Source organism: Panthera tigris, chromosome B1, assembly GCF_018350195.1.
Source record: "Panthera tigris isolate Pti1 chromosome B1, P.tigris_Pti1_mat1.1, whole genome shotgun sequence".
Taxonomy (NCBI): Eukaryota; Metazoa; Chordata; class Mammalia; order Carnivora; family Felidae; genus Panthera; species Panthera tigris.
Window position 1 is genome coordinate 136,927,366 of NC_056663.1, and position 27,472 is coordinate 136,954,837.

Here is a 27,472-nt window from a genome sequence, read left to right on the forward strand (position 1 = left end):
ATATGCAGTTATTTTCCTCACAACTCCAAATCCACTGTTGGTCAAGGACAAAGGTACTATCTTTTCATTTCCTTCCTCCATTTTTGTTGAAGAAGAAAATCTAACAAAGTGAGATGCCAAAGCCCACTTTCCTACCCAGAATCCTTCTGCCCTTCCTGGAACAGGAAGGTAGAACAGCCACAAATGAGTCTGATGTCTACACAGGCAAATTAACACATGGAACATTTACATATTTCTTGTTCCTACTATCCCTGGTACTCTGAGCTGGGATGTATTACTTGATAAGTAATAACAGTCATTTTAGTGCTGTTTTGCTTCATGGAAGACTCTCTTTCTAAAGAATCCAGCAACGACTAAGCTAGAAAGAGAGTAATATAGGAGAAGTTGTTTAAACAAGAGGAATCTGAAGGCACAAATGCATATATTTAAAGTAAGAAATAAATTGTTTACCTGGAAACAAATCCATTACTTACTGTCCAATTTGTAGTTCTTGCCATGAAATGATTTACGAGGTTAATGTCCCTGTGACAGCTATTTTGTGAAAACTTTTAATGAGGCTGAGTCCTTTTTTAAAATTGAAAGAGTATGATTCATACATATTTGTGAAATTCAAGTGCATTTTCTTTGTTACTGATGCAAACTGCTAATGGCAGTATATTATGGGGACCCCTTGTCAGTTGACAGTTGAAGTGAAAATATTGTCTTCGGTAATGAATTTGTTGATAGCTGTTCTATTACCCAAAATGAATATTTAGATTATTCATGTGCAGGTTGTCATGTCAGAGCTATTAGGGAGATTTTTCTTTGACACAATTTATTCTAATTCCTCACTCTTCATTTCACCATGTTATATCTTATTGAACATATCAAGGTATGATTAGGTTGAGAGATAGGTTTTGTTACAGCCACACTTTGCACAGGAGCACCGGAGAAATTACACTAAACAACCCTGGTTAGAATTCTCGACCATTTTCTCTATTCCTTGTCGGTACAAAGGATTTCCAGAGACAAGGAAGGGTCCTTAACCAGGAGGCTGCACTGCAAGATGTTTTGTGAATTGCATCAAAAATACATATTGAAAAGTAACCCTTCCGGGGGGTGTCCTGTTTGGCTTCATTATATACTCACTGAAACCACCCTTCAAAGTGCCTCTTAATGCTGTATGCCCCTTCTGGGCCCCTGGAGATATTTGGAAAGTCAAAAGAGAAACACACAACAGCGGGACTTGGTGATATTATATAAAGTAACACTGGTGGCATTATGTATATTGTATGTATTTTTGACATTATATAAACTAATAGATGTGCATTCAAAAATCAAGCCATTTTTTAACGGTGTGACACATAGATAAAATTATAATGTATATTGCATTGGATTATTTATTCATTCATTAATTTGGTTGACACAAAGAGGCAGCTATGTATGGAGAAGTAAAACAGCAACTTGGAATCAAAAGAACCCACGTTTGGAATTCTCCAAGATTTCATTTCCACAGCCATAAAATGGTGATAGTGGTGCTATATATCTTACAGAATGATTGAGTGAATAAATTAGTTAATGTATGTGAAAGTGTCCATCACAGAGGAGACGTACAATAAATATTTGTGCAGTTAACCACACATAAGGCACTATATGGAAGTTACTCCATTCAAGAAGACCTTAGTTCTAAAACCCTGTTCAGGTGTCCATTTTTTTTGTAAGTTCAAAGTGACCAAGAAACGTTTAAGTTACCAGTTTCCAGATGCATCTCCATAAATAAAAACATAAGTGGGCCCTTCAAAGCTTTCACCCAGGAGTGCTGTTCTCTTCCATACATTCTATTCAACATTTCTCCCCAAACGTGGACCTCTTATGGCTGCATCACCCTCCTTTGCCAACACGAGATTTTGCTGATTTTGATGGGCCCTAAACCCAGCGACTTTGAACCTACAGAGACACCCTTACCTCACAGCAGACTCGTCAACACTTTCCACCAAGCCTAGGATTAAGTTCACTCATAACTCCTGGCCTTCACCAGGACTGACAAAGTTTAGGCCAAAGGATATTGCTCGTTGCTGCTAACATTTAACCACAACCCCCAAAACTTGCCTTTTTCATTCCACCAATATCTGTTCCTTCCTTTTTGATCAGTATTTAGTCCTTGGCCTTCAGGGTTCTTCCAGCTCTGCCAGGAGCACCTGTAGCATTAAGCATTCGCTCGCCACTTTCAGTCCCGAAAAATTATCTCCACTTTTGTTTCCGTCAAAATTGTGTGTCTCTTTTTTGCAACTTTTGACAAAAGTCACTACTTTTGTGCTTTTCAAACTGATGATGTTATTGATATTCATAAAGTAGCTCAGAACTGAGCGCCAATCCAGCCAGCATCCCCCTGACTAACAGACCATGTGTGGAAGAATGATTGCTTGTGGCTGCTAATACCATCCGCTGGTGGTGGGTAGAGTGGATGCACTTTCTTACCCTGCTTTCTCCGTACTGTGAACCTCCTTAAATGGCCAAGTTGTAAGTAGAGGCATTTCTGTACTAAGGGATATGGAAGATATAAAGAGAAGAAAAGGGATAGCCCTTGCTTTTATTAATCATATCATTTAATTGGGAAGAAAAGACACACACTTATAAAATAGCCAGAGGCTTCCAAGTCCATATATGAAAGTAGCTGAGAGAGGGGCACCTGGGTGGCTCAGTCGGTTAAGCGTCCGACTTCAGCTCAGGTCACAATCTCACGGTCCGTGAGTTCGAGCCCCGCGTCGGGCTCTGGGCTGATGGCTCAGAGCCTGGAGCCTGCTTCCGATTCTGTGTCTCCCTCTCTCTCTGCCCCTCCCCCGTTCATGCTCTGTCTCTCTCTGTCTCAAAAATAAATAAACGTTAAAACAAAAAAAAAATTTTTTTTAAATAAAAAAAATAAAGTAGCTGAGAGAATTCACAGTAAAGGAGAGAAGGATAGAATGAGGTTCTTGAGGTCTGCATGGTTCGTGACCTTCTCCTGACGCTCTCATTCTCCCAGAACACTCTATCCCTTTGTTACCACTTCTTTTACGTCTTCCAGTAAATGTTTGTAGTTTTCTAAATATAGATCTTCTATGTTTCTTGTTGGGTTTATTCCTACACATTCTGTAATTTTTGTGGTTATTGTTAATAGGAATCGCTGTTTTTATCCCAGTGAGAGGGACAGGGAGTGGATACCCAGACACCTCATCTCCCCTCCCTCAAAATCCCAGTGGACAGCGGAAACTGTCAAGGAGTCCCCACTTTTTGCAAGCACCACCGGGCACTGCACCTGGAGAGGATGCCATTGAGGTTGTTGCCCAAAGGCAGAGGGCTCCAATGGAGACCCCCATCCTATCAGCTATCTGCTGACTTAATGAACCTTAGAAATTAAAAACCCGCCTTCCTCCCTCCTTGCTTTTTCTTTCTTTTTTTTAAATTCAAATTTTTAAATGTTTACTTTTGAGAGAGAGTGCAGGAGAGGGGCAGAGAGAGAGGGAGATCCAGAATCCAAAACAACTTCCAGGCTCTGAGCTGTCAGCCCAGAGCCTGGTGCAGGGCTCGAACTCACGAACTGCAAGATCATGACCTGAGCCCAAGTCGGATGCTTAACCCACTGAGCCACCCAGGCACCCCCCTCCTTGCTTTTTCTTAAAGAAATGCTTCCACAGATTCAAAAAATGAAAAAATAAATGAATGAATGAGAGCATAGGTGAATCCTCCCTTCCTGGGGAGCATATCTCATTGCTAAGGGTGTTTGAAGAGTCCAATTCTTGAGTCTAAAAAACTGAAAATTATAAAAATTTAAAAGGATGAATTCCTGGTGAAAGAAAAACCAAAGACATTACTGTCAGCCCACTAGCTGAGGAAATGCTTGTCAGAAATCAGCTTTGAACTTTCTCCCTGTCCAAGTCACTTACTTCTCCTCACATTACCTATTTTCACATAAAACAATAACAAATCTGTCACACAGATACAAAGACTCTTAGTGCTGAGATAATGTGATTTGTCAAAACATGCTCATTGACTCAACTGAAGTGTGCTATCTCTTCTGACATTTGGCTCTCTGTTATAAACCTACTCTTATCTTGTCTTTCATTTTAAAACAGAGAAAAACAATTACTCAGAAGTCCTAACTATCAAGAGATTGAGACAAACCCCATATATCTACATATATATGTTTCAGGATAAATGAACAGGCTTTCAAATTCTGTCCAACTAAGAACGTGAATTTTTAGGATAATGAAAACTTTCATTTATAGTCAGAGAACCAGTATTTGTTTTAATGGATTGAGAAAGCAACGCATCATGGGTGACTTAATAACTAACCCTTCAGGGGCACCTCGGTGGCTCAGTCGGTAAAGCGTCTGACTTCGGCTCAGGTCATGATCTCAGGGTTCATGAGTTCAAGCCCTGCGTCGAGCTCTGTGCTGACAGCTCAGAGCCTGGAGCCTGCTTCAGATTCTGTGTCTCCCTCTCTCTCTGCCCCTCCCCCACTCACACTCTGTCTGTCTCTCTCTCTGTCTCACAAATAAATAAACATTAAAAAAAAAAAAAAACCTAACCCTTCAAGGCACGAATGAGATATGAAGAGTCTCAGAATCCCAGGTGGTGATGAGGGGGTTTCTGGAAAGCCAAGTGCTTCCAGAGAAAAAGAGGAATAGAAATTGGGAAAGCCCTTCTCATGAGAGTACCCATGCACAGAGAGATTTTGTAAACTGTGATAGCTCTGTTTAATATGCAGTCATAATTCTTTTTCTCTGTGCTCTCTGTGCCTTTGCTCCTTATTATTGGTACCAAGTACTACCAGGAAAAGAGAAAGAAGAGTGGGGAGATTGCAACATAAGCCATTCAAAGTTTGGATTGAAAATTTGGGTCCAAGTTGTCTTGCCAGAAAGGATGATAACCAGGAGACCAGAGATCTTTCTCTTGTAGCTGTTGGCCTGCATCCTCCATCACTGCAGGTAGCCATGAGCTGACACTGCCTGGCATGCAAATAGAGAAACATTTACTCTTGGGTGATTCCTCTCAGGTTCTCAGAATCTTTTCGCTCTTGAAAATACAAACTTCTTTTTTTTTTTTAATGTTTATTTTTGAGAGAGAGAGAGACAGACAGAGTCAGAGCATGAGTCGGGGAGGGGCAAAGAGAGAGGGAGGCACAGAATCCGAAGCAAGCTTCAGGCTCCGAGCTGTCAGCACAGAGCCTGATGCGGGGCTCAAACCCACGAACTGAGAGATCATGACCTGAGCCGAAGTCGGACACTTAACCGACTGAGCCACCTAGGTTCCCAGAAAATACAAAATTCTAGTAAGCTCAATGATCTTGTTTCAGGCCTACATCTAATCTTAGAATAACAATAATGGCTTCCAGTTGTTATTTTTTATTACTCTCTAACATCCTTTATCATATAGATTTCAGCATAGCAATTACTCACAATGTGTCAGACTCTGTTCTCTGCCTATATAACTCGGATCTCTCTTATCCTTACAAATGATGGAATCTGAGCCTCTGAGAAGCCGACTCAGGAATCATTTTGTAAACGGAATTTAAGCAAAGTCTGTCCAAGTCCAAAGCACATGCTCTTTCTACTAAGCTATGTTGTAATAGTATAGGGAGTATCATCTTTCTTCTTCCTTTGCCTCATCCTATTGCCCGCTTACTTTGCACGTGTGTTTTTTATTTATTGCAGTTCTGAGTTATTGAGAATAAGAAATTACACATACCTGTGAGCCAGAGTTGTCTCCTGCTTAAAACTTTTTCAAGACTTCCCCTTGGGAAAAGTTACAACTGTCTGTTATCTCCCTGGCGTGCTTATGTTAGGTCTTGATACTTCCCGCCTTGTACTTCACTCTGTAACTATGCCAGTCTCCTCACAAGTCAGGCTGTTCTGTGATAACTGCCTTTGCTTCTGTTATTTCTCTGGCCTAGATCCTTGCTACTTAACATGTAGTCCTGGGAACAGCACCATCAGTGTCACCTGGGAGCTTGTTAGAAATGCAGGATGCAAGCCCCACCCCAGACCCCAAGTGATTCAGATGCACCATGATTGTTTGAGAAGCACTGATCTAGAATGTTCTTTTTCTCTTAGACAGCCTTTACTCATTCTTCAAAATTCACATCCAGGAAGCTGAGGTCAGCGGTTCAAGGACTCTCAGCGGGGCGGGGGGGGGGGTGCTACCTGGGGGGGGAGGGCTCCCCTAAGTCCCTTTTAGGAGGTCTGTGAGGTCCTCCCTTTTCTGACTGCATGTCTGTGTGAGGCAGTTTCTCCGTAGACTTCCGCCAAAACAAAATATTGCAGCAGAACCACGGCAGAAGCAGGTGGGTCAATCCAGTCGCTTCCATGAAGCCAGATATTAGAGATTTGCCATTATGTACAATAAAGCCATTCTTTACACTAAAACTTTTTTGTGTTTTGGAAAATATAGTTACTTTTCATAAAAATGTCCCTTATGTTAACATGGAGTAGGTTCATTATTATTTTAATGAATCAATCAGTTTTGCATTTATTTTCTATTAACAGATACATTTATGTTTTACATATACTATTTGATATTATATAGTGCATGTAATTTTATATTATTAACATATATTATTAACATCAAATATTTAAGAAATCATAAAACATTTCTCAGCTTTAGGTTCCCATACAGTAAATGTTGGTAGGTATATCCCCCATAAACAAAACCCCTTTGGAGCTCTCAATGATATTTAAAATATTTTAAAGCGTCCTGAGACCAAAGAGTTTGAGGTCCATTGTCCTAGAATGAGCTAAGGACCCCTTCTCGTCAGGTCTACAGAATCATGGACCTACCACACCTTTCTGCTTATCATGTTGTATGAAAATGGTCCACTTGTATGTCTCTTGCATTGGACCCAAAGCTCTTGAGGATGGTGACTATGTCCTATTCATCTTTCTATTTCATGAGATTACTGAAATACCTAGCACCCCCCAAAATCCTTTCTGGACTGAGGAGTGTGTTTACTATCCAGTTTGTGGAGAGTGCTGGACAGCCACAGCCTAGAACCAGCATTTGGGGTGATCATTTGTGTATGATGCTGTAACCCTCAGTTGCTGAAGTAAGTGGCACCTGGACTCACCCAGCCAGCCCTGGTGCCTTCCATTCCCTCACAGTATGGCTCCACAGCCGGGGGCGTACCTCCCAGGGTGAGGGTAGGGAAGTTCCATGAGCACACTGCCCATTCGCGCAGTGTCTCATCACACCAACAGTGATCCTATCCAAGACTGGTGCTGCCTCTGACCCTGAAAGAGCACCACAGAAACATAGATGGTGCAACAAGAGACCGATTTGGCCGTGTCTTCTGGGATCTGACCTTGGCCGAATCCAGTGTGAGAGGAGGAGGAAGGAAGTGGGTCTTCCCTACAGCAGAACCCTGCCTCAGACCAATTTCTACCACAATTAGCAATTAGGGACAAAGATAGCCATGCATGCATTGGAAGCTCGGTGAAGCCCACTTGCTGCTCTTTTGGACATGCCAGTAAGCTCTGTGCATGGAAGGTGTGTTGAGGTAGTATCACCTTCTTGTCAGACTCCAGCAACAGAATTCTGTCAGTGGTTGGGCACAGGATGGAGCAAAGCCTTCAGTGACACCACTCTGAGGAATATAGAGGTAGCAGTATAGTATTTCTACACAAAGCACGTATTTCAACCACTATTTTACAAACTCTTTGGAGGTGATTGGAGATAAAAATAGTTGAAGCCTGTAATGGACCTCTGGCTTATGAACTCATTAGAGTTAGTCAAATGCTAACTAAGCATGCCTCAAATGTGGATTCCTGATTAGGTAGGGTACTTCAAATGTTAATGAACTGCCCATAGAGTGATGAATAAAATACACACACACACACATACACTGAAAACTATAGAAAGTTTATGAAAGAAATTGAAGAAGACACACAAAAAAAAAAAAAATGGAAAAAAATTCCATGCTCCTGGATAGGAAGAACAAATGTTGTTAAAATGTTGATACTACCCAAAGCAATCTACATATTCAACGCAATCCCTATCAAAATAACACCAGCATTCTTCACAGAGCTAGAACAAACAATCCCGAACCTTGTATGGAACCAGAAAAGACCCCAAATAGCCAAAGCAATCTTGAAAAAGAAAACCAAAGTGGGAGGCATCACAATCCCAGGCTTCAAGCTATACTACAATGCTGTAATCATCAAGACAGTATGGTACTGGCACAAGAACAGACACTCAGATCAATGGAACAGAATAGAGAACCCAGAAATGGACCCACAAATGTGTGGCCAACTAATCTTTGACAAAGCAGGAAAGAATATCCAATGGAATAAAGACAGTCTTCTCAGCAAGTGGTGCTGGGAAAACTGGACAGCGACATGCAGAAGAATGAACCTGGGCCACTTTCTTACACCATACACAAAAATAAACTCAAAATGCATGAAAGACCTAAATGTAAGACAGGAAGCCATCAAAATCCTCGAGGAGAAAGCAGGCAAAAACCTCTTTGATCTTGGCCACAGCAACTTCTTACTCAACACATCTCCAGAGGCAAGGGAAACAAAAGCAAAAATTAATTACTGGGACCTCAACAAAGTAAAAACTTCTGCACAGAGAAGGAAACAATCAGCAAAACTAAAAGGCAACCGACAGAATGGGAGGAGATATTTGCAAATGACATATCAGATAAAGGGTTAGTATCCAAAATCTATAAAGAACTTATCAAACTCAACACCCAAGAAGCAAATAATCAAGTCAAGAAATGGGCCAAAGACATGAATAGACACTTCTCCAAAGAAGACATCCAGATGGCCAACTGACACATGAAAAAATGCTCAACCTCACTCATCATCAGGGAAATACAAATCAAAATCACAATGAGATACCACCTTACACCTGTCAGAATGGCTAACATTAACAACTCAGGCAACAACAGATGTTGGCAAGAATGTGGAGAGAGAGGATCTCTTTTGCACTGCTGGTGGGAATGCAAACTGGTGCAGCCACTCTGGAAAACAGTATGGAGGTTCCTCAAAAAAATTAAAAATAGAACTACCCTACGACCCAGCAATTGTACTACTAGGTATTTATCCAAGGGATACAGGTGTGCTGTTTTGAAGGGGCACATGCACTCCAAGGTTTATAGCAGCACTACCAACAATAGCCAAAGTATGGAAAGAGCCCAAATGTCCATTGATGGATGAATGGATAAAGAAGATGTAGTGTGTATACACACACACACACACACACACACACACACAATGGAGTATTACTCGGCAATCAAAAAGAATGAAATCTTGCCATTTGCAACTATGGAACTAGAGGGTATTATGCTAAGCAAAATTAGTCAGAGAAAGACAAATATCATATGAGTTCACTCATATGAGGACTTTAAGACACAGAAAAGATGAACATAAGGGAAGGGAAGCAAAAATAATATAAAAACAGGGAGGGGGACAAAACATAAGAGACTCTTAAATATGGAGAACAAACAGAGGGTTACTGGAGGGGTTGTGGGAGGCAGATGGGCTAAATGGGTAAGAGGCACTAAGGAATCTACTCCTGAAATCATTGTCGCCCTATATGCTAACTAATTTGGATGTAAATTAAAAAAATAAAATTATGAAAGTACACAAAAAAATAAAATTAAAAAAATTTTTTAAAAACCAAAGAAATAAAAACAAAAAATACACACACACACGCACACACACACACACACACACACACACACACACCGTGCATCCCTACCTCACACTGTTTATACAGAAGTGTCTTCAAGGAAATCACAGGCAGCATAATGATATCATTAAGTTCAAATGCACAGAGTGCAGTGGAAACTAAATACGCTCGTGTCTCACCAATCAGAAACTAAGCCGTCCGGTACTTGGAATTAATGGGAATAAAACTAAGGACCTATAAATAAAGAGAATCTTCACTGGAGATAGTGCCAGGTTCACATTGTTTCATGGAATTCTCTAAACTCCAAAGTGAATGGTCCACCCTCTACCTCCACAGAAAGAGATCTTTGAAGAAATGTCACATTGCTAATGATTTTGCATTTTGAGTTTCGGTACAGGTGACCCTCTTCAGGTCTCACCCAGAGCCTGTGTGTTCTTCATTTCACGCAAGTTGAACAAACCCAGCTGTCTGGTTTTCACACCCTTTGCAGATTGAGAGAAACAAATTAGAAGGTGACAGAGAAGCTACTGCAGGAGAGAACACTGACAAACACAAGTGACAGCTTATCGGTGTACCTGAAAATGAGGGAGGGATCAGCAAGATTTAATAAGTGAATGTAGAATCCAGCTGTTTTACTTTTTTTAATTTTTTAATGTTTACTTGTTTTTGAGAGAGAGAGACAGACACACAGACAGAGCACAAGCAGGGGAGGGGCAGAAAGAGGGAGACACAGAATCTGAACCAGGCTCCAGGCTCCGAGCTGTCAGCACAGAGCCCAATGGCAGGGCTTGAACTCACAAACCATGAGATCATGACCTGAGCTGAAGTCAGTCACTTAACTGACTGAGCCATCCAGGCGCCCCAATGTAGAAACCAGTTCTTACAATGACTCTTCACACCTCAATGGACTCTGCGAACAGAACATAGAGCACACACCTATGTTCCAAAACTCATTGCATCAGACACCTGCAGGTTAGACACCACTGTCTCAACCCGCTCTGTCCTGGGGCTCTTGCCTACATGTTCTGCACAGCTGTTTATGCACTCCAACTAGCTTTGGGTAGGTTCATCCCTACAGGATGTCACGTTAGCACTGTGTGTGCCTCCTGCCTTAAGGCATCCCTGCTGGTGCTAGAGCCCGTGACATTCGTGTTAATAATCCTAAAGTTCATGTGGTGGGGGGTGGAGGTAGGGGGCAATGAGAGCAGGTTGCTGGGAGACACATTCTTCCCGCATCCTGCTCTTAGAGAGAGTGTTCTGAGGCTCAGTCATCCATATGGTCTTTTGGAGGATGGTCCCACCAGGCTGAGATATCAAGCAGTGGCTGGCTCAGTCACACACACTCCTATCAGCTCCCCCACATTCTGTTTTCCTTGGACTGAGCTCCTTTTATAAATTAGTAGCATATAAGCTTTTGTTTTAAGCCCTGCCTTCTGGGGAATCCAGTATAAGACACTCATCACCATCAAGGAAGGTCAAGTTTTGTTCCATAAACTGATTAGGAAGGCAGAAAAATGGATAGTGATTTTCACATACAATTTTTTTTTAAGTTGGTGTAGTTGAACACGTACACCGTCAGCTCGTCAGACAACTCAACTATCTAAAATGATCATCTTCTTGAGTCTTTACAGCACAGTTGTAGTAATGGGATGTTAAATAATGCAGTAACCCTAGTTGAAAGGAAACATATCAGGGTAGGCTTTCTAGAAGAAATCAATTTGAGCTGAGTTTTGAAGGCCTGGGGAGTTTTGAAAGGACGTTGCAGCTTGAATTTAGGAAATGTGCTAGAAAGCATGCATTGTGCTCAAGGGTCCTGGCTTTCAAATGTGAAATGAAGAAGCCATGCGTATATCAGTCTGTTCATTCTCAACAAGAAAAACGGTCAGCTCACCTAATCAGTTCAGCAGCAACAGTTGATATTGATGATGAAAGTGGCTGAAATGACTCCACTGGCTCCTTTTCTGCCCAGAGACTGGCTGCCCGTGAATAGCTTATCATTGATGAGAATTTGGAATTAAACTTGCTCCCTTGGGTGGGGGTGGAAAGTTGAACTCTGTCAGTAGGTCACCACCCTTTCTGCACAAGGTCCACATATGTGGGCTAGAATGATTAGGGAACTGCACACGGGCGCACACACACACACACACACACTTGTATCTAGTGCCACTGCAATCCCTTTTAACATTTTACTGCTAAAAAAGTAGGCAGGGCAATCTCATTTTTAAAAGTACTATTCTTTAAATTCTTTAAATCGACCCTTCCTTGAAGTGAATTAGGTTTTCTTAAATCCTAAGCCAAATTCTAAAGTAAACAAAGAAAATCAAAGTTCATCAACAACCTCATCAAATGTTTGGGGTCTTGAAAACCGAGTATCCTTCGAGAATTTGCTGAAAGCTGTGGACTTTGAACCCCAGCAAATGGAAATACACAAACGCGTTTGCACACAATTTCACAGGCCCCAGATTAAGAAAAGTGGTTATGTTTCTTCCTGCGGTGCTCACTTTATCTCAGGCAGCAAGGATGAAAATGGAACGCATTTTTAAAGGTGAGAGAAAGTGGCAAGGCAGCAACAACTTAGTTTAAAAAAATTATTCTGTACACAATTTTAAGTGTTCATTTTAGTCATCCGCTTCTACATACCGTCAGGAATTAGTCTGTGTTCCAATGACTTACTGAGAACAATTGAGAACTAATCATGAAGGGAGGGAAGCAGGTGAGTGGGAGGAAGGGCAGAGAAAGACAAAGACAGAGACCAAGAGCCCGGAGAGAGAACAGAACATCAGTCTAATGAACTTAAACTTGTATTGAGACAACTAGAGAAGCTCTAAGTAGCAAACCATTAGGAGGATGGAACTGACCTAATTGCTTTCGCCAAAGACAGATGGATCCTTGGCCTCATTCCTTCTGGTGCAGGTCAACGATTCAGCTGCTTACTGGGCACCTGCTGTGTTAATGAGCATTTTGTGTTCAAGAAAGTGAGGGCGACATGACTTGGATCAAGACAATTCCTGCCCACAAAGAACTTGCCATCTACTTACTATGATGGAATCAAAGCTTTGAAAAAGGAAAGAGGCCTTTTAACCCTCCTTACTTAGTCTCGGCAATCAGCATGCCTGGGTCTTTTCTTTAAGCACTTCATTGTCAGTGAGGTACAAATAATGCTCTTTGTGTTGAAATTCTGAAACGATTGTGTTTATCTTTTAAGCTGCTGCTCAGCGAATGAATGCAAACCGTTTGTACAAAGACAGATTAAATTCAAGTGGATGGATGCAACTAACCTCCATATTCAGACCTCAAAAGCAAATAAAGCGGAAGGTCACAGAGAAAATAAAAACACGTCTTTTGCCCACTGCGTCTCAAGTTTCCAACAGAGTCGTTTTCATGGAGTAGCCGTTCCCCATCTCTGCTTCCTTCATGGGGCAGAAGAGGCATCCAGAAGAGGACGATTATGCATCTAGATAGTCCAATTAGAAGATTTTTTTCTACGGGAATGCTTATCATGAAGTAGCACAGGGGAAGTAATGTCAAGACTAATTGAGGGTCAGAGCCAAATCTAGACTGATTAAGACTTGCAGAGCACACTTCAAATGCAGTCATCATGAGCTGTCTCACCTAAAGCCACTGCAACACCAGAGAGGTAAAATCAAGAGGTAAAATCACAGCAGCCGAGCCCATTATCAACCTAAACAATTCAAAGAGCCTGGAAGATTTTCTCAAACACTCCAAAGAGCTCCCCCATCAGGGGGCTTCCACCTTTGGGTCTGGTCTGCATCCAAAGGAATCACATCTTTCCCCTCCCTGTGGACAATGCCAGAGGGGGACAAAGCAGGGCGGAGAGAGTGTTCCATCCATTCCATTTACAAACTGCCAGGGTATATTATCTGCCCCCTAAATGAATGTTGAGTAAGCAGCCAGATGATTTTGCCTGGTTCCCTACAAGATGCAAAAGTTGTAGGGAAAATGAATTTCTGGCTAGGCTTTAAGTGAAATCACAAAACCAAACAAGTTTAATCAGGATGCCAGTGACAGCTCATTGCTCATCATTAGGATATGTTTGTGGGGCTATAATTCCTCCCCCACCCGTGGTGATATTTGCTTCTTTTCACGTTTCCTCAGGCCAGCCCCCCTCAGAAGTCAGCAGTAGACAGATATTTCCCCTTCCTTCGTGCTCTCATGATTTTCCCTCTGGAGATCTCACACGTCACTGGCTCTGGACCACTGTGCTTAGGTTAGTCAAGCAATAGGAAATGCTTGCAGGCAGAGAACAGCAATTTCTTTTTCATCTAAAGAAAAAAGGGTTTTAGGATGCTTAGCACACCCAGATTTGGGAAGAAATTTGGGAAGAATTTGAGAGAGAAAAAAGAAAGAAATCCCAAATCCTTTCTTCTCCATAGAATAAATTTTTTGTCTGAAGTCTATTTTTAGTTTAGTTTTAATTTTAGTTTTAGTTTTAGTTTTTTTAGAGAATGAGAGAGGGAGAACACAAGCAGTGGAAAGGGGCAGAGAGAGGGAGAATCTTAAGCAGGCTCCACGCCTGAGATGGGGCTCAATCCCAGACCTGAGCCAAAATCAAGAGTTGGACGCTCAAACAACTGAGCTACCCAAGCACCCCAAGTCTATTTTTAATGTTTCAGTTCTCTTTATTGTGATCCAGTTTATTGAAATAAGGATTTTCAAAGCATTGACAAAGTTGCAAGATGAGGGCCCATATCTTCATTTGTGTCCTACCACTGAAACTTACTTGGACTGGAGCGTCATGGTGTGTGATGGTGTTTGATTGTGTGTGTGAATGGACTTCTTATCTTGAGCTAAATGCAGAAAACCGTCTTCCCGCTGTGGAATTCATGTGATGAGGAATTGTGAGATGGTGAGAATGGGACGGGTTCCAACATCTGGTGTAGGTCTGTTCTGATAAGCTGTCACTTAAAAAATATTTTTTTAAGTGTATTTATTTACTTTAAGAGACAGAGAGAGAGCGATCAGGGGAGGGACAGAGAGAGAGGGAGAGAGAGAATCCCAAGCAGACTCTACGCTGCCAGTGCAGAGCCTGACTCAGGGCTTGAACTCACAAACCGCGAGATCATGACCTGAGCTGAAACCAAGAGTCAGACACTTAACCGACTGAACCACCCAGGCACCCCTAAGCTGTCACTTTAAAGTGATAGAAAGGTGCTCCAGGGCTGCATGTAGAGTGAGCTTGAGTACTTTGGCTTTTGTGTTTTGTACTCAAACCCATGGTCCTCTGGTTTCAAATCTGTGGTAGAGAACTTCTCTTCCTTAGGTCGTTCTTGGATTCACACCAACCCTTCTCTCTAGTCCTTACCCATTATCTTGTTCTCCCTTGATAATATTAGGAATCTTCTCCTATCTCAGGGTCTGAGTGTTCACAGGAAGGCAGGAAATTACCCACCTTCTAAACCAAGGCCAAACCTGTTAGATTGGCTGTTGTCTAAAATATTGCCAGTGTTTTGCCATATTTGGCAGCTCAGAGCATGACTTAGAAGCTCATGCTCAGAAATCATTCTGTTAAACTGGAGCCGCGACACCTCACAGTGGAAACTTGTTAGAAGCTGGGGTTTGGGGCGCAGATAAGCACAGATGTCTCTAATCAAGTTGTTGACTTCATAGTCACAATCCTGTGTTGCACTGATCCAAGAGATAAGCATCTCATGAAGGACCCCAAAGCAGGCTACACATTTACTGTGTGGTTTGTGTTGTTTTTTGGAAAACTGGGCATTTTATCTCTCTTGCTTTGTGCCCTACTGAGTCTCTGTAGTGTTTTTATGTTCCTGAGAAGCTGAGAATCATTTACTTAGTTGTCCCACAAATACGTAGGAGTGCCTGCTTCTGTGCAAGCCCCTGTGCTAGGCTCTGGAGCGTGCCTTTCTGCTGGACTCTGCTGGCCCAGCAGTGTATCCATGTCGCAGGACAGGTTACCTCAGAAGCTGGCTCTGAGGTGGATATTACATCACAAGAAGTGTAATGGAGAGAGTCTTTGGGGTCAACACCTGTGGAAGAAATGATGGATATGGGATTGGGCAAAGGAGGAAGCTGGGCCCCGATTGGTCCCAACAAAGGCCTCGGCCTACCTTACTGTGGGCTCTGAAGTTGGGGTGACATTTAGAGTCATTGAGAGGTGAAGCAGTGGGATCAGGCCTGGGCAATGGACTACTCCCCTTATGTAAGGTTAGTCACTGGATAGGGTTGTTAGGAGAGGGCGTGACCTAGGGCAGGACGGCTCTTTCTAGCAGAGGCAGCACGGCCAGCGACTCTCAACTGAAAGGAGATCCAGATGGCATGACAGTGTCCACTACAGATACTAGAATGCGTTCAGCTACTCCACAGAAAGTCCCGACTCAGCTGGCTCGTTCCAGAATAAGACATTGGGGATAAAATCACTCTGGGGTTCGTTGGTTCCGTGGCTCAGTCAAGGAACCTTTCCATCTTTCTGCTCTGTCAGCCTAAGGGGTTTGCTTTGTTTTTCAGTCTTCTTCCTGGTCTTTGTTCACGGTCACAGATGGCTGTAGTAGGTCCTGGTGTCACTGTGAAAAAAGAGAGGCCATCTCTGCCCATGTGTTCTTTCTGTGGTTAAGAAAACACTCTCTCATTTCACTCTTTTTTATTGTGGTGAAATATACACAACATAGTATTTATTGTCTTAACCATAAGTGTACAATTCTGTGGCATTAAGTACATTCACAATGTTGTATAACCATCAGTAATATCTATACCCTAAATTTTTTCATCATTCCCCACAAAAACTCCATACCCATGAAACAGGGACTTCCCTTTCTCCATCCCCTTCCCTCCAGCTCCTAGGAACATCTACTCTATTTTCTGTCTTTATGAATTTGCCTATTCTAGGTACCTCATATAAGTGGAATTATAACAATATCTGTCCTCTGTGTTTAGTTTATTTCCCTAAACATGTTTCCAAGGTCCATCCATCCATGCATGTTATAGCATATATGAAAACTTTGTTCCTTTTTATGGTGGAATAATATTCCATTGTGTATACATATATATAACATTTTGTTTATCTACTCATCTATTAATGGAAACTTGGCCTGTTTCCACCTTTTGGCTACTCTGGATAACGCTTCTATGAACATTAGTGTACAGATATATGTTGAAATCCCTGCCTCGCATTCTTCTGAACATATACCTAGGAGTTGAATCACTGGGTCGTATGATAATTTGATGTTTAACCTTTTGAGAAACTGTTTTCTATAGCAGCTGCATCATTTGGCATTCCTACCAGCAATGCATAAAGGTTCCAATTTCTCTACATCTTTACCAACATTTGTTATTTCCCTTTAAAAAAATTATACCCATTTCCCCTCATATCTTATTGACCGCTATTGGCTAATTCCCAAATTAATTATTGGGAAAGTGAATGAGATCATCACTGATTGCTCCAAGCCAATCAGGACTCACGTCCTGGGTAGAGTCCACATTCCCTGAAAGATATGGCTGCAGAGAGAACAGTTCGATATCTGAACAAAATCAGGATATTCCAACAAGAAAGAAAGGATGGGGGTGGATTATAGGGAGGCTACCATCAATGTCTGTCTGCAATGGAGAGACTTTAAAAATATCAATGTCCAGAACAGAAATTCTGATTCGACTGAGCTGGTCTGCCGTGGGTTCCCACATCAGTCATTTTTAAATGTTCACCCAGTTGATTCAAATGTGCATTCATGGCTGAGGCCTCACCTCAAACCACTTACTACACCGGCAAGTATGAAGTTGAGAAGTACAACATGCAGCAGTAACACTGGGTAGGGGCACCCTGCCTGCTCTGGTGGACCGAGGAAATTCCCCCCAGAGGAAGTGATGTTTAGACTGATATTTGGAAACATCAAGTAAGCCAGGCCAAGAGTGTCATAGACACAGGGGACATAGAAAAGGTGGTGCCTAAGGAATGGGAAGAAGTTCAGTCCAGCTGGAATGTAGTATCTTTACTCAAATATGTGTAACTCTTAGGACAATGGCCAGATTCCACACTCTGGCCTGGTTTACTTCTGGGTAAGTTTACCCATCCCCTGTGTCCTGTTCTTGGTAAGCCAAGTAAGTAGCAAGATGCCTATGCTTTGTACAACCAGTATGACCTTGAGGAAGTCCCATGACCTCTCTGGAGCTCCAGAAATGTCCTACAAATAAATAAGTTCTTTACAGGGATGGAGGAACTTCCACCTTGGGTGGTGAGATGGGCTAAATGGGTGATGGGCATTAAGGAGGGCACTTGTTGGGATGAGCACTGGGTGTTATAGGTAAGTGATAAATCACTGGGTTCTACTCCTGAAACCAGTACTACACTGTATGTTAACTAATTTGGATTTAAGTAAAATTTAAAAGTAAATAAATAATAGATAGGTAGATAGATAGATAGATATCTCACAGGGCTATTGTGGAACTCAGATGAAAAAAATGTTTGTATGTGAGTGTCATACATTAATATGCTAATGAATTCCAAATTTCTGTTCCTGTCAAACCTCTCTCTAGAGCACCCTCTGATCTCCAGACCTGAATATCAAGCTGTCTACTTGACCTCGCCCCTTGAATGTGTAGTGGGCATTTCCCACCTGACATGTGTAAGATCTAGCTTCTCATATGTTGCTCGAAACCAGCACCCCCTCCATGCTTCCTCCTATTGGCTAATGACATCTCCATCCTTAATATCATCCTTGACTCCTTTCTCTCCAACATCCAGTCTGGTAACAAGTGCTGTCACTCTATTTTCAAAATATATCCAGAATTTGATTATTTTTCACACCCACCACCCCTTTTCTGGTCCAAGCCAACATCTTATCCTGCCCGGATTTTGTGGCAGCCTCCTAATTACTCTCCCTGCTTCTGCCCCTCCTCCCACAGTCCATTCTCAACACAACATTCGGGGTGACCCTGCTAACCTATAAGTCAGGTCACCCTGCCCCTTCAGTCCAAACCTGCCCAAGGCTCCATCTCACTCAGAGTAAAGGTTGAAACCCTTTTGATGACCTCTCACACCTTCTGTGACTCAACCCACCATTTTTCTCTTATTTTCTACATTCTCCCCTTCGTTCACCTGCTTCAGCCCCAACTCTCTTGCTTGTCCCTGAATGTGCCAGGAACACCCTGCTGCAGGGCCTTTGTACTTGTGGTTTCCTCTGCCTGGAAATTTCTGCCCCATTTAGCCACATGGTTAACTTCTCACTTCTTTCATATATTTACTCAAAAGTTATAATGTCACTAAGTCCTTCCCTCAACACCCTATTTTAAATTTCAGCACTTGCCCTTGGCTTCATATTCTCCTTCTCTGCTTTATTTTTATCTTAGTATTTACACTAACATGTTTTATATATTATTTATTTATATTGTTTATTAACTCTCTCCCCTGCCAGAATATACATATGTGTAAATTTTTATATGGTATATACATAATACATGTATTTATCAAATCTTCCTACCAGAATACCCCTGCTCACCAAGGGCAGGGATTTTGTCTGATTTGTTCACTTTATATCTCTAGTACCAGGACAGTACCTGGTACATAGTGAGAACTCAGTAAATTTGTTAATACCACGTTTTACAGAAGAGAAACCTGGGGTTCGGTGCAATTAAATAATTTACTCAAGATACCATAGTAGGAAATGGCAAAGTTGGGGAGTTTACCATTCTACGATGCTTTACAACATAAAAACACCTCCCCCCGTCCCTCCACATGCTGACCACCAGTTCCCAGGGCCTTGCCCAGTATCTGCGTGCTTTACCCAGATCCCCTCTTCAGCTGATGCTCCCACCTCACAGCTACTGTCCTCTCTGGGAATTGCCCTTGCCCACATGGAACTGCCCTACACCCTGCACCCTGAGGCCAAAGGCTGGATGATGCAGGTATACCTTTCAATTTGGGACAACTCTAAAGGGTCATCCTTTAGAGCTCCCTGTTGGATCTGCTGAAACTCATTGTGGATGAGCTGCCTCAGTCCAACCTGCCTTCCTCCCTTTCTTACAAGTATCTCTCAAGACCAGTCTCCAAAATCCTTCTGCATGTGACTCTAGGGAGCCTAATCTAAGACCACCAATCCCTTCGTTGCCTGTTGCCATAGCCCACTCATCTGACCTCCTAAGTACCCTCTTTCCACTAAAATTCAGCCATCTTGTATCCCAGTGACTTGAAAATGGGTGCTGATGGGTTAACATGTTGCCCAAGAAAAGCAAATTTTATGGGAACTGACACATGCAGCTAGCAATCTGCAAAACACACTTACACACATGATTTCATTTGCAAAAGCAGAATAGCATGATAGTCTCTGAAGTGTTTCTGCCTGGATCTGAATCTTGGTCCTACCACTTCTTAGTCTTGTGACCTTGCCCAGCTACATAATCTTTCCATTGCTCTGTAGAATGGTGATAATAATGGTTGCTTCCTCCTAGAGTTTTCATTAGAATTAAATGAGTCAGTACATGGAAAGGTCTCAGAATAGCTGTGACACATAATATGCACATAGTATACATTAGTTATTAGATCCTCACAAGAACCCCTAGAGGTATTATAATTATTACCTGTGTTGGACACCTCTTGTGCCCCACCTCCTACTCTCTGCCCATCTTTTCACTCCAGCTGTTGCTGCAGCCACTTGCTGGCTCAGGTGTAACCCAACAGCACCTTGCTCAGCTGGACTGCTTATTTCTTATTTCCTGTCTGGTTGCTTTGCCACTTCCACCTGAGATGCTTCCAGAAATGCACTCAGCCATTCTGACCTGAGCAAATGTGGAAAGGTGAGGGAGCTAATGTCCCATGTGACATCCCTTGACCAGGAGGGAGTTGGAACCAATGGGAAAATATCCCTTCTTTCTTTCCTTGAGAGAATAACTCTGAGGTATAATCTGTCCCATCCTCACAGATGGTCCCATCACAGTCCAATCACACTTGGTCCCATCACAGTCCAAGTTCAGGTGTCCAAAGCATGGGCACCCCTGGCTTGGCATTCCTTCCTTCCCTGTCTCACTCTTCCCAAAATAGACTATCTACATACAAGCCTTCATGCTCTGCTCTTTGTGGAATCATCTAACTGTGCATAAGAGGAGAGTGAAAGGAAAAAAAAAAGACTTGTACAACATCCAGAATCAGATCTAGACTCAAGTTCAAGTCTTCTACCTCCTGAATGACATTCCCTCACACTGCCACCTCCCATTTCATACATATGCACCTTAACATTGGCCTTCTGGAAGCTCGATTAGCCAGTGTGAGGCCAGGGAGGAAAGAGCTATGAACTCATATCACAGTCCCTTTCCTGTGCCTGCATAGAGCTGGTTCCATATGGCTAGAGGGTGGGGAACAGCCGTTCCACCTGACTGAAACCTGGGATAGGGACTGTGTTGAATTTGTCTTTGTATCATCAGTATTCATGGCCTGGCAAATAGTAAGTGCTCAGTAAATGTTTCCTGTGTACATAGGTCTGGAAATCAAACTATTGATGGTTTCTTCTTAAAGATTACTTTTTATGTGGTCATGCTTGTTCTTATACTATTGTTTATTTTTTATGCTGACCTGGAATGTAATCACCAATGAATAGAGAACATTTTTGAGAGGGGATTGGATTGTTTACCTTTTTACCAGGCTACATGGAAATTATTCAAGAAATACATATTCCTTGAAATCATTTAGGAAAGAAAACCTGAGTACCAAGTTGATTGACTGGTCAAAGAAGTAGCTAGGAGTTGTCGAACTGGTGACCTATAGGAGAAATGTAGCTCTGAGATACCCGGATTTCACCAGCACAGCATGGATTGTTTTATGTTGAAATTCTTCTGAAGTATGCTACAGGTCCTACCACTTTCCATGCATTCTACCCATCCTAATTCTCAAATTTGGGTTACTTGTGTTGCCTTGTAGGTATATGGGTTTGTGACCCCTGTACAGAGCAGCACACAACAGGGTACTTCTTATCCAGAAAGAGTTGAAGGAATTGATGGGCACAATTCCTGGCTTTTCCTGTATGTAGCTTGTTCATCTCATTTCTGCCACCATCAACAGGTGCCTGATGGTAGTGTAATGTCCTGCCTTCCAGGTACTATAAGATCACCGTGGTGCTCATGTGCTTTGTGATCCCCACGCTGGTACCCTGGTGTGCCTGGGAAGAGAGTCTGTGGAACTCCTACTTCTTGGCCTCCATCCTCCGCTATACCATCTCACTCAACATCAGCTGGCTGGTCAACAGTGCTGCCCACATGTATGGAAACCGGCCCTACGACAAGCACATCAGCCCTCGGCAGAACCCACTCGTCACCCTGGGTGCCATTGGTGAGTAGGGGTGTGAGAGCCAATGGGGAGCATGGCAGCTCAGATTTTCTTAACCTTCCAAAGGTTTTCTGGACTCTGTAAAGAGAGGCAGTGGAATGGAGTCAGGTGGGATGAACTTGGGCTTTGGTATTAGAATCCTGGTTCTTGGGCGAGTCACCTAATCATTCTGATTTAGAGTTTTCTCATCTGTGAAATGGGAAGAGTGATGCTTACTTCATAGGGATGTTATGAAGATGGATACTCTATGTAAACTGCTTAGTAAAATGTCTGTCATATAGTAAGTGATCAATAATTAGGAGCTATTTATTTTTACTGTGAAATTTTTCCTAATGGAGGAGTAGCAGCTGGCTTTTCTCTCAAACTGCCCTGACCATTCAGCTGTCCAATCATTTGACCGACTGTAAGAAAAAAGACCTTCAGAGAGACGGGAAGAAACAAGAGTGTGGCATCTCATGGTGCCACAGAATGGTTCGGAGCGAGGCCGCTGGATTCTGACAACTTTGGTTGAGTCTTGGTTCCTTCACTTACTCTCTGGGAGAGTTATCTGGCTCCTCCGCACCTTGCGTCTTCTCCTGTAAAGTGAAGATAATCATAGCATTCACTTGCTTCCTGGGGTCACCAAAGGGTTAGATGAGCTAATACATAGTCTTTGCAACAGTGCTTAGCATGAAATAAGTGCTTAGTTTGTGACTAGCCTTATGGTCTTAGGAAGTTACTTGTCCCTTCTGTACATTTACATCCTCGTTTTTAAAATGGGGAGAATCATAGCAGCTAGCTCAGAGATGTGAGGACTATAGGTGTTAATACCCATTAAAGCACTGAGCACTGTGGCTGAAACATAGTAAGTAATAAATAGACATTAGCTGTATCTTTCTAGAAGTAACTCAAGCTTCTTGGTAAGCTGAGCCTTGAGCATTGAGATCGGCCCCAGGAAGGGAAGGCCCTGTGGCTAAGTAGCAATGGTCTCTGCATCACCTAGCAATGAGTTTCTCCCACCACATTGTTAGGCTCGGACCCCGTGTTGACAACAGCAATCTGAGATGGAATAAGCACCCAAATTTAACTATGGGACCAACCAGCTAAGCAGAGAGAAAAGTGTCTTGGAAGGAGTTTCTGATGCTTCTACTTCTTCCTCCTCCTCACCCTTCATCTCTGACAGGACTGCAGTGAGGGGGGCCACATCCAGTGTTGACCCTGAGATCAGACAGCAAGGGGACAAGATGGACTGTTACCATCTGATGTGGGGATGATGGACCAGAAAACCCAAGGAATGTGACCATGGCACTGGCCTTGAAGAGCTGGGTACTGGTTTTAGTCCACCCAGGTCAACACGGGGCTCCTAGTCAGTTTTCTTCATTAAGGTCCTGGAAAGGCTCCCGTCACACTGAACTGTGTGATAGATGGCGGGTACACACAGGTTCTCAGAACAGTGTCTGCTTCTGAAAATAGCAGGGGAGACTCCTCTATACTACACTGTAGTGCAGGAAAAACACTAAAAATTATGAGGGTGAAAGGAGCAGGGTAAAGAAGACCTAAATTAAAAAGACTGCAGGGGCGCCTGGGTGGCTCAATCGGTTGGACATCCGACTTGGGTTCAGGTCATGATCTCACGGTTTGTGAGTTCAAACCCCACGTAGGGCACTGTGCTGACAGCTCAGAGCCTGGAGCCTGCTTCAGATTCTGTCTCCCTCTCTCTCTGCCCCTCCCCTGCTCATGCTCTCTCTCTTTCTCTCTCTCCCTCTTTCTCTCTCTCCCTCTTTCTTTCTCTCAAAAATGAATAAACATAAAAAATTTAAAAAAGAAAACTGCAAACCACAGTTCCATCCATCTGATATATTCATTACAGAGCAAGATCCTTCGGCTGTGGTCAATAGAAGAACTACATGATGACCAGGGCCTATTTAAGAAGTGAAGGAGAAATCTGGCAGTTCCTCAAATGGTTAAAAATAGTTATCATGTGATCCAACAACTCCACTCCCAGATTCATACACAAAGAGAAATAAAAATATAAAAATATATGTCCACACAAAAACTGTCCATAGCAATATTATTCATAATAGCCAAAAAGCAGAAATAATCCAATAGTCTGTCAATTGATGGATGGATAAATACAATATGGCACATCCATACAACGGAATACTATCTGGCAATAAAAGGAAATGAAGTACTGATATCTGCTACAACCTTGAAAGCATGATGCTAAGTGAAAGCAGCTAGTCACAAAAGGCTACATATTGTATGATTTTGTTTGTATGAAATGATCAGAATAAGCAAATCTACAGAGATTATATTAGGGTTGTCCAGAGAAACAGAATCAGTACATGTATGTATATGTATATATATGTTATACATACACTATTCTGTTTTTATATATATTGTAATATATATTATATGTTCCTCATCATAAATCCCCATATATATAAGGAAACAGTACAATATCTATATAAATATAAATAGGTATATATTTGTAGGACATAAATAGGTAGCCTCCTGTTTTGTGTGTATATATATGTATGTATACATATATACACATGTATATATGTATGTATATATGTATGTGTGTGTGTGTGTGTGTGTGTGTGTGTGTATGCATAGGGAAAGAAGGAAGGGAGGGGGAGGGGAAGAGGGGAGGGGAGAGAGATTTATTATGAGGAGCTGGCTCACATGATTAGGGGAGCTGAGAAATCCCACAATCTGCCGTCTGCAAGCTGGAGACTCAGGAAAGCCAGTGATATGATTAAATTGGAGTCCAGAGGCCCCAGAACCAGGGGAGCAGATGATATAAATCCCAGTCTGAGGGCAAGGGAAGAAGAGATAGATCCAGTTCAGTCAGTGAGTCAGAAAAAAACGGGTAAATTCCTCTTCCTCCACCATTTGTTCTGTTCAGGCCCTTAACGGATTGAGTGATGCCCACCCCCACTGGCGAGGGTAATCTGCTTTACTGAGTTCACTGATTCAAATGCTCATCTCATCCAGAAACACCCCCACAGACACACCACACAGAGATGTTTAATCCGGGCATGCCTCGGCCAGCCAGGCCATGACAGAGAAAGAAAGTAGGGCTGGAGGGATGGGGGGGATGGTTGGGGGATGACAGTTCAGGAGTGTGGAGCTTCCTTTTAGGTAATGAAAGTGTTATAAAATTCATCGTGGTGATGGATGCCCAACTCTGTGAAAATACTAAAAGCCATTAAATTGTACTTCAAATGGATGAATTATATGGTGAATTATATCTCAATAAAGCTGTTTAAAAAAGTCAAATGAAAGAATCCCTGAGATCCCTCCTGAAAACACCTTAATTTAAAAAAAAAAAAAAGTAAGAGGAAAAGCTATTCGCTGGTGGGCAGGTGGGGGTGGTGGTGGAATAATATATGGGCAGATTTGGGACATGTAAAAGTCCGGCTCCTCAGTTTACTTACCTATCTGAACAGGGCTCCTCTGGGTCATCCAAGCTCTCCCAACGAGCCTTCCTTTAATCACTCCAGCCCACAGAGGCTATTTTCCTTTTATGAACATACATCAAAAGGAGGATCTGTTGTCATTTAGCATTGAGCTTACTAAGTACAGCTTACTAAGTACAGCTCCGAAATCATGGTAGTTGTTCATACCGGGAAATTAATCTTGTGACTCTGCGCTGATAACCTTTTTTTTTTTTTTTTTTAATCTGTTCAGATTTAGTCTAGCCAACTAAGTAAATTCTTCCTAAGGGCAGACACCAAGTCTTCTGCTGCCCAGAGAGCCTGACATAGTGCCTTGTACATGGTAGACTCTCAGCAGACCAGGGGGCAAAATAAATCTGTGCAGAGAGGTGGGGAGGGGTTATTTCAATACCCACTTTGTCTTCTAGGTGAAGGCTTCCACAATTACCACCACACCTTTCCCTTTGACTACTCTGCGAGTGAATTTGGCTTAAATTTCAACCCAACCACTTGGTTCATTGACCTCATGTGCTGGCTGGGACTGGCCACTGACCGCAAACGAGCAACCAAGCCAATGATCAAGGCCCGGAAAGCCAGGACTGGAGACGGCAGCACTTGAACCTGGAACTGGCATCCAACATGTTTGCCATTGATACCTTAGTTCATGGCTTTTGTTCCTATAGTTCTCTTGTTCATTGGATGTGGGAGGGGGTAGAGGCTGGGGAGGGAAAGGAATCTATGTGGTTTGGGAACTTTTCGTTTGTCTCAAAATAATGTCAAGATATAACTATCAATGAAAAAAGTTTTTAGCATCAATGTAACTATGATTTTAACATTAGAGTGTGAACATGTGATTTAATCGTTGTAGCTACAATATGTCAAACACACATGGTCATGTGCTTGAACGTGATGTTAACCCTGACAGGATGAAGGAATTTAATATTCTTTCAGTGTGATTCAGGAGAGCATTTGCTTTCTTTTCTACCAGTTAACCCAGCACTGTTTTTAAACACATTTTCTGAAGGTAGAAGACAAAAGAGAGGGTCTAAGTAACTAAAGAATGTTTCTGTTTTGTAATTACTGTGCCTGTGTGTTTGTTGTTTTTTAAAGAAGAGAATTGAAAACTTTCAAAAATGACAGGAAATGGCCCTCTTATTTTCTTGCCCTGTTTACAGCTTGTTAATGTTCCACTGTCTTTGCTTCCGAAGAGATCTGTTCACTGCCCGGCTAGTTTTGTGTCCCGATTATGGCCAGCCGACCCTATAAATCAGTGCCTGTTTAGGTGTTTGATTTTGTTCTCTTTGCTATTGTCATTTTAAAGGTGTATAACGTAGATGTGCCAGACATAAAATTAAGCTCAAATTAAGCTCTCATTTAAATGTTTAAACATCTAATTTATATTCTAATTGATCCCAGCCACTGATGCATGTACTTTAGCTACTACTGCTAAATAAGCATATTAATTTTCCACACTAGGCCATCAGATCTTAATAACCGACAGTTATCTAGAACTCAGTGTGTACTAATGTTTCCCCTGCATGCAGCCTTCATTGATTTTGCAGCAAAATATGAAGTGATCATTATGTAGCTTCTGAAGTAAAAAAAATGTTGTGTGTCAAGTTGCCTTGTAAAGAGCATGTTGAATTCATGGGACCGCGTGCCCTTTGTTTTAGTTGTTAGAGTAAAAGAAAGATGTTGGAGCACTTCGAAGATAGATCTTTTCGGGAAAGGTGGGAATTTGGAATTTTAATTTAAAATGTTTGAAAAAGAAGTGATGCCAACTGGAAATTGTCACAATGAAGTTCTTCATCCAGCAGGTGTTTATTTGCCATTAATAATGTGTACACTATGAGTGATTTACAATAAATGATTATTAATTCATTGGTGTTCTTGACCAGGTACTTAAATGTTGTTCAGAGGATGTTCTCTCAGGGGTACCTGAAGCTCCATGATAACCACGTGATTCCCATTTGATTCGAGCACTGGACTAACAACACCCCTAAGACCAGGCCTCCTGTATCCCATCAGCCTTATGCCGGAGGGAAAATTGACTATTTTTTTTTTTTTTGGAATGCTTAACCCTCAGTGGTGTCGTTCCCCACTTCTCACTCACCAACAC

General features: G+C 42.2%; 1 protein-coding gene across 2 annotated transcripts in view; it reads left to right on the forward strand.

The window, feature by feature from the left end:
• SCD5 (stearoyl-CoA desaturase 5) overlaps positions 1-27,234 on the forward strand; it is a 154,219-nt gene extending 126,985 nt beyond the window's left edge. For both annotated transcript variants that reach the window (XM_042984284.1, XM_042984285.1), the window contains exons 4-5: positions 21,702-21,934; positions 25,782-27,234. In XM_042984284.1, coding sequence (XP_042840218.1) covers positions 21,702-21,934; positions 25,782-25,972 — 424 coding nt within the window. In that variant the 3' untranslated portion in view covers positions 25,973-27,234. The remainder of the gene's footprint in view (positions 1-21,701; positions 21,935-25,781) is intronic.
• Positions 27,235-27,472: the final 238 nt, after the last annotated feature.